Below are 10,987 nucleotides of genomic sequence, written 5' to 3' on the forward strand. Positions count from 1 at the left end.
AAAGCACTTTTAATTTGTATTTCACCCAGGGCTTAATTAAAACCGTTTTGAGCTACCAGACATTACATACAAATTAAAATTATCATGAATCATAGCATAGTATTCGTTAGCACACTAACACAGCCTTACATTAGCATTTTGATCAAGTTCACACTGTTGTCCTGAGAGGCCAAAGCCATTCAGTTAATGAATCTTCTTCAGATTTCCTTTTCACTTGTACGGAAGTAATTAATTAATAATCCATTAACACGGTGTGTCAGTTAATAGACGTCATTTTTCTGCACATGAGAAGTTTCTTGTAGTCTTACAGTCCTTTGCCCTTGCGGTATTGGGTGTGCAATTATTTCAGCATCTCTTAGTACTTCCGAGGAGGTATTTGGCACCTGGTGCACAAAAGTAATCTAGAGTCGAGTTTCGACAAATGAGAATGCAAATGTTATCTTGGAAAAATGGAATGCGGCGATTGTTTGAATTGACGAAAAAGCCAGATCGATGAGGCTCCGGCTCGACGACTCGGAATTGAAGAAGGAATGAGAAAAATGAACGGATTGACTCTCCATTACAGTTAATCGTGAGAACTGATTAATTATACGGGTGAACTGCAATTTCTCATAGAAATAGCTTAGCTCAGCTTGAACATGTCAATAAAGTAGCAATGCGTGCGTGTGTATGTGATTTGGACATGATTATTTAGTGACCGTGTACAATCTATAATGCACACAAATAGGCCGCAGAATACAGGATTCAACCATTATACTTGTGTGTGTTTTCTTAAACAATTAGATTGCTCGGTGATGCACACTACACAGGAATATACCACATCGGTATTTTTTGGGGTCAATACTACTGTATCAAGTTTAAAGGTTGGGCATTCATTATCATAAATGTGAAGTTCCTCTCCAAATTTAAAATGCAGAATACAAATTATTTTATCAATGGAGTGAATGAGGAATGTAAAAAAGTCACAACTAATAAACCTGAGTAATACATTGCCATCCATTGGTAGACATCTCTAAATAAATGATTTTGTCTTCAAATAGGGCTTTTCCTTTCTTTCTTTTTTTCTTCTTTCTAATTTAAAGGTCCACGGTGCCGTAACAGCCAGTTCGTTGTTCTGATGCCACCAACGTTTTTGTAACGGAGTGCTTCTTTGGAGTAATACGACTGCTGGTTTAAGGCACACTTCCAAAATGACAAATCTGCTCAAGTTAGCTTAAAAAATACAGTTATATATATATATATATATATATATATATATATATATATATATATATATAAATTAAGGGGATAGTCTACTTATTTTGCCATTTCTGGCAGTAAAATTTTATGCTTATAATTTGAAGACTAATGTACACTTCATACTTCTAAAAATCAAAACTTTCCTCTAGCTGTCATGAAAACGAGATCAAGTGCTGAACGTTGAACACCACATGACTAACAGGTGAGCTGTGATTGGTCATTGCCTGAGCTTTGAGCACTAGTGATGGACAAATGAAGCTTCATGAAGCACTTGTGGTATTTTTTGACTCCTCTAGATGGTGCTCATTTGAAAGATATTTTGGGTGAAACTGATCCTATTCTACTGCTTACTCATTACTTAAAAACAGAAAAAGCTAGAAGCACCCATTTTTTCCAGGGTAAAGAAATGTGCACCCCATCATTTTGTGTCTTGAAAGAACCATCAAAACGCTTTAAAAACACTTGCAACTCTGCTTATGAAACGACTGGCAGTGAATGAGTTAATTCCGATTGCTAGTGCATGGGAGGTTGGTTGCTTACGGAACATCGAGCCAGAAGAACCACGATGAAATAATGGATCCTTCTTGCAGTTCTCCTCCCCCATTGGCGATGTTTCACTTCAAACCACCATCTGCTGTTGTATGTTAACATCTGCGCTCGGTCTAGTACAAACACATGACTATATTTCTACCGCAAAACACACACACAGTCACCTCTACCTGAGCATGTAATCATGCTAATGAGCATAATGTACAGTATGTATAAAAACGTGTTGTATACCGATCGTAGATACCAGTTCTGCATCGCGCACACACACAAATAAAAATGATAGATTCAATGTTTAAGATGGTTACCACCTTGAAAGGAAAAATCTATTCAAAGGGGTCTGATAAGCTTCAAAGATATTGATTGCAGCAGATGGGCTCTTAAGCATATCCTGTCTGTATTAAGACAACATATTGAGTTGGTTGTGCTCTCCCCTACCTGACACCGCTGCTGTGTTTGTGTGTCACTTTTCACTGTGACCGTCACCATTGTGACCCCGTACAACCATCCTTATACATTTCCCCATCTGTTATGCCCTCAGAGACTTGTTCACGCACACGTATACACTCACACACAAACTCCAAGGCAGCTTCGTTTCTCTGTAGGACTTCCCAACATCTCAGGGGATGTCTGCTAAGAAGGTTTCTCTTTTTTTTGTTGTTCCTTGTCTCCTCAGTTTCATATTATCAGCATATTCATCATAGACGTTTGACATTTATAAGTGTACGAGTAACAAGATTTTAACCCCTATTATAAGTCCAACTTCGAAACAGCCGAGAATGTAAAATGAAACACTCACAAAATGTAGTATAGTTTATTTGATAAGCTGAATATGTTTACATACATATATGAAAGAATAAAAACTGCCACCTTTACTTGAAGAAACAAGTGAAAACTGCACAAAGTAACACGGGTGCAAAAATATTTCTGCTGTCACAAAAACAATATGTTCAGAATACTCATTGCAGATATTTTGGACTATAAGCGAAAGCAGCAAAATGTGAGCGAAAAACAATTTTTGTTACAGTAAACTGCACTGGACTAAAAACCGGAGGTCGTAACATCAGATATTTAGGCTGAAAACTGGTATATGGATGGTTTATTTTATTATGTTTTTAATACTTTAAAACATTTGTGTGTTAATTTTTCTGTCGACATCAACATCCTGTCTTCAACAGATTGAACAGAACACCAACTTATTTATAGAAAATGGATATTTTCACAATAACACCAACAGTATACTTAAAGAGCAGCTAGCATCTTCTTCTGTCTCCCTTTTGTTTAATTGATTGATTACTTTAGTGAATATACAAATAATTATAGAATCCATCTATGCAATCATATAGACACATATGTGCGAGTTGAGATTTCTAACGCCTGGCTTACTCGTTTGCTCGCATATATATATATATATATATATATATATATACACACACACACTATATCTTATTCAATGTATACATCATTTTTATACTTTTAATACTATATTTTTAAATCTATTTTTGAGCACAGTGATTGATTCACATCTTTTGAGTTCTTTTTCATAGTTCTTCCATAAATTCACTCCTAGTGGCTAGAAACAAAACAAACAAACAACAAAATGCAGATCAGCTGCACTGGACTATAAGCCATAGGGCTCGAATTATAAGAAAAAAGTTGCGGCTTACTGACAAAAAAATGCGGTAATTTATTCTACTTGGTCCTAATTGCTGACACTACTGAATTGATTTGTCTTCGGAGAAGCAAAGCAGCTTCCTTCAGCATCTTATCACTGGCTTGGGTAGGATGGCGTGCGTTTGTGCAGAGCAAATCTGGATATATATCCAAATACTTCAACAGGTGATCTGTTTCTAAAATGTCTATAGCTAACACTAAGCACATGGAGTGACACAATTGCTTGCTTGAAAAAAAAAAAGACTTGGAACACAAGGAAAATAACACGTGGCACTAAAAACCCACAATTCAGTTAGAAGGCTTAAAGTTGGGTGAAAAAAACCCACTGTTTATAATCTGAAATTCGCGGTATATTTTCTGTTCTCTGTTCTTTCTTGCATTCTTCTCAACATGCCTTAAAAGGGATGCGCTGTCTTTGCCCTTGAATGCCCCTCTGTGGCCTTCTATATAGCGGTGCATTGAGATACAAGTTTATTTCTTGCTGTGACCATCTCATAACAACACTTGTATTTCAAATGGTTGCTTTCCATCTAATTGAATGGAAAATCTGTTGCACTTGGAACAGAATTAGTCAACTGTCAGAAAGGCTAAGCTGTGTTTTTTTTAAATACACAAGATATATTTCTTTTGTTTTATTTTTACTTTGATAGTCAAATTTGAACTTGGAGTAGCAATAAACACCTTGTCGTTTCTTTTTATGTAAAATATTTCATGATTTGCCAAGTTGGGTTAATCTGCAGCAACGTAGTATCGTAATAATATCGTGGTAACGTAATATCTAAAAATGGGGCAAATGGCGGCTGGTAGGTTGAAAAACTCTTAAGTTGACTAACTCACATCTCAATGCACCCCTGTAATGATAAGTTATCTCATCGAACCTTTTTGGTCTGCCTGTTGTTTTTTTCTCCTGTAGGGCATTCAAACTTTTCCGTCTTCCCACCATTAAATCGGTCTTCTGGTTGGAGCCTTTACCCTTTAGCATTTAGGCGATCGTGGGAGAAGTATGATGAGTGATTTGACAGCAGGGGCTTATGTTGAGTAGGCACAAATGGGATAGTTATTTCCAGAAGTCAAGAGCATAAACACTTTAAAAAACAGAGTTGCTGATTGCAGTTGCAACTGCATTATCATCTAAATGCACATTTAACAGTAGGTAATGTTTTAGCAGTATTTTCAAGTATTTATCCTTGAAGGAAGACTTGTGGTGGTAAAACTCAGTTATTTTGATGCAAAGTTTTTGTAGTACTGGCTGTGTTATTACCTTTTTTTTTTCTATGTATATCTGGCCTTGACACGTGTAAATAATTTGTGTGCGCATGTTTTATTTGACTACCGTAACTGCAATTTATGCGGAGCCAGTCATGCTTACTTTAATAAATCAGAAGCACACCAATAGACACACTGAGACATGTTAATGGTACATAATCCGGTTGATCCATCTTTGCAGGAAGCCATTTAAATGGTAAACGACCAGCATGGGGAGGTTCATTTGCAAACATCTTTTTCTATAATGAGATGCATTTGATAGAGTACCAAAAACAGCCAATAGAAAATCACACAGGCATACCGTACTGGTGTTTATTATTTATGTATTCTCAAGTGATTTGACCGATTTTTATAGTCATTATTAAACAACAGTTGGCCATCAGACATACTGTATATCTCACCTTAATGTGTTAGATATCTGGATGGACTCATTCCAATGGTTTCATATTTCAATGCTAAGCTTTATTTATTATTAATTTCTCACACAAACACACACTGATTAGTAGTGCTGCTTCTGTCTGCTCTCTTCTCTTGAAACCCACTGAAGAAGTCACTAGAGATTGTGTTATGCATCGTGCAACAACGAGGTGGAATTAATCAGCTAGATAAACAACATACCATGCTTTGCATTTGTCAGATTTTTTTATGAACAATATCTGCCAATGTCAGGATCCAAATCTGCTGCGAAGATCTGTTGTTTTAGGTTTGGTACAAAGTACCACCTTTTTCTCCAAACTGAATGCATTCTTTGTTATTATCGTAACATGTTGAACTCTTGGAAATGATCGGAATTAAGGATGTTGAAATAAAATACCGTCGAAATAGTAGTAACACATATGATAAGTGGTAAATTATACTCAAAGGTCTAAATCATTTTCAGTTCCATTATCTGTCAGCAGTTCTTCCTGGTGTTTATCTTTTGTGTCTGGGGTTGTGGTGCCTCCTATCCTGTCTGGACTGACAGTCTGATCGGAGCACAGTGCACTAACCAAAAGGATTTGCCATCCCTACGCGCTACAGTATATCCACATACAAGAAATATTACAATTTCTTAATGCCCCTGTAAAGTGAAATGAGATGTCTTATTGTCAACATGCCAATTTAGAATGACCAAAATATAAGCAAGTAGATAAATTGGAACTTAAAAATGCTAAACAATGAATTTCTTATTAATTCACAATCAAAAACTGCAGTCATCTCTTCTGAATTTGTGAAACTGTGCCCCGCTGACTTACAGACTTTGTCGAGCTCTAGCTAGCATACAGTACCTTCTCTACTTTCTTTTGGTCACACATAGTGTGGGGTGTAATGCATTACAAAAGTACTGTAATGTATTACTTTTTGCTGTAATTCGGTAGTGTAATTATATTACACACAAAAAAATCGTAATATTGCACTCGTTACAAATGAGAGTAGCGCAATGCATTACAATGCATTTTTATCCTGAAAGTAGTGGTTTTTTTGTTTTGTTTTTTCATCCCAGAATTCAACAAAAACACAGCTAGATTGGAGGAGAAATGTCCAGGGCAAAATGGTTACTTGCTGTTGATTGTACAGCAGAGATGAATGTGGCAGCTATAGACGATAGGTTGAATATGGACAATACACACACAAGATGGACATATGACCATTACTTTCATTTAGTCAGAGATGAAGACAAGAAGAATATAATCTCTTGCTGAGAGATATCACTTTGACCTCAAGAGGTTAGGAGATTCGTGGTCGAGTATGTCATACGTAGAAGATATGCTGCCACTTCCCACAGTGGATTCACCAGCATTTCAAAACCTTGTCAGCAAGAGCCCTTTCGACACTAGCAATAATGACAAGGTAAGCTAACACTAATTTTCACTGTTCAATTGCTATTAATAATAGTCTATAAATAGTTCTGGTCAATGTGTATCAAGATGAACCATGCAAAACTCATGCTAAACACAATAACAATGATGTAAGCTACCTGCTGATCAATCTGCAGATCAATCTTCCTCGAAACACATCTTTAAGTTATTGCATATAGGACACACCCATACTTTTTATATTTGGGGAATTAGGGTACCTTAATTTTCACAATTCGGCATTGCATTGTTCCCATCCAATACAAGTATTGAGCAATTATCTTCAAACGTTCAACGTATTTACCAACAAATCTCAGAGTTCACTCCAACAGGGTTTTTAATTTTGAAGACCAGGCTGTTATATTTTTTTACTCTCCTTGTTGTGGGTCTCTTCTTTGGTGAGAGCTCTTACCTTGCTGATAAGAGCCATCTTAAAATTTGCATGTCTTATTCGCCGCTGCTTTAGAGAAGATGCCCGTACCCCAGCTCTATTTCTAAGGCTCTGTTCAACCTGCGAGTCCCCGTAGCCCTGGAAACCGGCCCATCTCGCATCTTGTTGAACCTTTTAGCTGTCATCACGCATTCCATTTGCAATTGCTACACGGATCATGATGGATGCCTATTATGTCGGCGTTCACCTGAGGCAGACGACTGACAGATTATCCCTGTACTGGTTGTAGCCGCAGGCAACTTGCAAATGGGAATGCTTCCGTTGCTTGGGAACATGCGCTTACTGTACTTTGATGATGAATGTTCTGCTCTGCTTTGCCCGGCTTTACAGAATGATCAGCATACATCCTTTGTTGTAGCTTTGGAGAAACCTTGTTGATAAAAGCAAACGTGAAACCAGGAGGAAAAGACTTTTGCTGTCAGTGATGTTCACATTTTTTTAAGGGGGGACTTTGCACTGCTAAAAACGCTAGCAGGATTTGATTGATGCTTTTGAGACAGAAGGATGGGCATTTTATTTATTTTAAGGAAGTGGATGTTTCGCAGTAGTTTTATTCAGGCTCCTAAAACCCAAGGTAATTGGCAAATGATTGATGATAGATGTTCACATCTTCGGTCTCCAATTGGTTGATTTTCCTTGGGTGTGGTGAGTTCTTATAAATCAACTTGAGCCATGAGCAACTCTGATGTCGTTTTCAGTCGACAGCGAGTGGCAAAATGGCCACCCCCTGACAATGCTGCTTAATTCATATTCCACACCCAATAAGAAATAGGACTTCGAGTCTTTTGACTAATTTGGGCTCATTGAACCTAACGTTTAGAACATTTTTGGGTTGACTTTCTCTGGAATGTAATTTGCATATGTTTTGAGTAACTAACAGCATCAAATGCTGTCAGCAAAAATGTAATATTAATTTGATGGGAAATTGGAAAAGAGTAGAATTTCAATATTCCTGTTTTTCTTTTCTACTTTAGAAAGACGAGGGTTCCCGTGACTCTGGCTTAATTTTGGAGAACGGAAAGGAGCAGCTCATGTTCGAGGTGCCCCTCAATGATTCTGGCTCAGCAGGTTTGGGTGTCAGCCTCAAAGGAAACAAGTCAAGGGAAACTGGCGAGGACTTGGGGATTTTCATCAAATCTGTCATTCATGGAGGAGCTGCGTACAAGGTGACAGATCCACCCTGTTCTCCAAAACCAGTGCATTCATTTTCAAGTCATCATTCCTCTCACTCATTTCAGATGGGTTTTTCTTGTGTTCTTTCCAAAAACGTTTGTGTTCTGTTTTGTTCAGATTTAGATGTAACATTTCTAGTTAAAAAAAAAATAGCGCTTTTTAGCCTCCTCTATAACAGCACTGATGACAAGCCTATCCTCTTGTCTGCTTTTGGTCCAGGATGGACGCCTTCACGTCAACGATCAGCTGGTGGCTGTGAATGGCGAGTCTTTGCTCGGACGCTCCAATCACGTGGCCATGGAGACACTCCGCCGCTCCATGTCGCATGAGGGAAACGTAAGAGGGACCATTCAACTTGTGGTGATGAGAGTCGTGAAGGTACACACACGTGCGCACACATGACTTTTTTGTAATGGTATACATGGCTGGAGAACATGCAAAAGGGCTGGCAGTGGAATTCAAAACCCAGATCCATAGAATTGTGAAGCAAATATTAGGGATGCACAAAACAATACATCTTAAAATTAACGTTATGATGACGCAAAAAACAGTAAGGGTCTGTGTGGATTTCACACAAACACACAGGAGATGGAGAAGGGGCGTCGCAAAAAATTTGAAGCATTTTAGCTGGTCAAAAATAGAACCTTGCCTCAAACCTTACCACTTCTTTCCTGAGACTACGGTCAAGCAAAAAATAAAATAAACTCAACATCATGTAACATAGCAACTGCACGTCTGAAAAGCCAACTACAAAGTAAACACACCAAATAATACATGAACGACAATGCAATTCTCACAGGAGGCTTTTATTTTGAAGTTGGCCTTTGTAACTGTTAGTTTAGTAGCTAGCTTGAGCCCATGCGACTCTGATTTTTTTATTGGTTCACATCAGAGTGACCAACAATCGACACACCGCAAATAAAAAGAAAAAAAAAATCAAAGGAAATTGGTGATTAAAGACGCTAAGAAACCGCTAGCTGCCACTCACTATGTTCGCAGTGCATGTGGTGCGTTCAAGCCCAGTCAGACATTTTGTGGAAAAAAAAAAAATGGAACATTAACATTAAAAGTGGCCTATTGTAAATAGGTGTTAAAAAATGGAATCACAATACCATTCCCACCATCCATAGTATGCAGTTTTATTGATTTTTCTTCAAATCATTGACAGAACTGTGCTGGATGCAGCTTGAAATGTTATAGTTTGTTCCCAGAGTTGATTTCTTTATTTTTTTCTTTCCTTTTTTCGGGGTAGTTAGCCAGGGTAAGTTTTCAATTTCGGGCAAACATTTTCACTTCGATGCATCCCTAGCAGATATGTTAACCACTATTGAAGCAGCCGTGTTACTTAAAACTTCACATGCGCCCGTATTCTATTCATCATAAAGCATAGAAACCCCAATCGTCAATCATTAACATATTCAATTTTCCATCAATTTGATACTTATTTCCAAGACTGTTTCCTGTCTCCTTTCTTTGGCCCTTGTGGAATGAAGTAGAATTCTTTTTCACAGGCTATTGACTTTGCCTCTTTCCAGTCTGACTTTTCACTGCTTTTAGCTCCATTTATACTTGACACTAGTCTCCCCGCTCTCTTTTCTGCTCTTACCAGCTAACTGCAAAGGAGCATTTGCGCTGGTTTTGTCCTTGTGCTTTTGTGGGAGCGCGTGTGTGACTTGGTGTTCATCTCTCAGCTGTATCTCTTTTCTTTATAAGTAAAAAAGGTTCTTTTCATCCTGGCTGCTATTCAGCACATCCACTTTGCATCACTCTGTAGAATCTATCAAGGGCTTTGTGCCCGGTGAGCTTGACTCGAATGTAAATGGATTTTTTTTGCGTCGTATACTGTTAATGGAGGGGAAGTACATATCATGGATGTTCTGTCATAATGCAGAAATCTCTAAGATTTAATTGTGTGCTTTTTGTTGGACAGATTTTTTTATGCATCGTGCTGGTTCGTTGTGCTAAATTGTCTTTGATAGTCTGTATATACAAAATACATACTGACCATATATTGACCAAAATAAACATTTTTTTGTCATTTTTTTCTTTTCATTTTTTTACGTTTGTGGGCTTTGTAATTCAAGTCAAGTTTGTTTATGTAGCCCCTAAACACCACATTAAAAAAATGCTTGGTGAAAAAAATTTAAACACAGAACACTAAATAACACATTTTCACTGCATATGCGTGACCAAGTTTTGTTATTTTTTGTCAGCTTTTTCTGACGTAAACTGATTAGCAGCACACTATTTACCTCTCTTTGAACATAAGCGAGATTTGTGACAATTCTCTCCCCAGAAATTTTGGACTATGAGACTAAGTGACATCAGAATCATGACAGCATTGTTGCCAGCTGAAATATTTGTCAGCCTTTTTTTTTTTTTTTTTTTTTTTGTGATCAGTAGGAACGGCAGGCTGTCAGCATTAAAGTCTGCAGGGTCATTTATATCAATGAAACTGCCTTTGAAAAGTAATCCGACAGCGTTTATAAGCTCATATATTTGCTATATGCAACTTTTTTTATGTTAACGGTTTTATCATGCATTATATGTTTACACTAGTGCTGGATAAATTCTATTAATTATTTTTTAGAGGTCACGCATCATTGACATATATGAGCACACATAATGTCTTTCATTGCTTCAGACATATTATTGTATGTACCAGTGCTTGAAAACAAGTGTAAAGGCTTTTCGAGCTCTTTGGTTGCAGCTATCATGTTTGCTTAAGAAATATGGACTGTGCATATCAAAGGCTATTACACATTAACATAACAATGTTAAGATCTGAACCGTGAGCGTAGAT

At 37.5% G+C, this 10,987-nt stretch overlaps 1 protein-coding gene across 2 annotated transcripts in view; it reads left to right on the top strand.

The window, feature by feature from the left end:
- LOC148423856 (partitioning defective 3 homolog B-like) overlaps window positions 1–10,987 on the top strand; it is a 118,281-nt gene that overhangs the window by 33,874 nt on the left and 73,420 nt on the right. For both annotated transcript variants that reach the window (XM_088415659.1, XM_088415658.1), the window contains exons 13-14: window positions 7,986–8,177; window positions 8,404–8,562. In XM_088415659.1, coding sequence (XP_088271785.1) covers window positions 7,986–8,177; window positions 8,404–8,562 — 351 coding nt within the window. The remainder of the gene's footprint in view (window positions 1–7,985; window positions 8,178–8,403; window positions 8,563–10,987) is intronic.

This window comes from Hippichthys cyanospilos, chromosome 5, assembly GCF_059441005.1.
Source record: "Hippichthys cyanospilos isolate Australia breed blue-spotted pipefish chromosome 5, RoL_Hcya_1.0, whole genome shotgun sequence".
NCBI classification, from domain to species: Eukaryota; Metazoa; Chordata; class Actinopteri; order Syngnathiformes; family Syngnathidae; genus Hippichthys; species Hippichthys cyanospilos.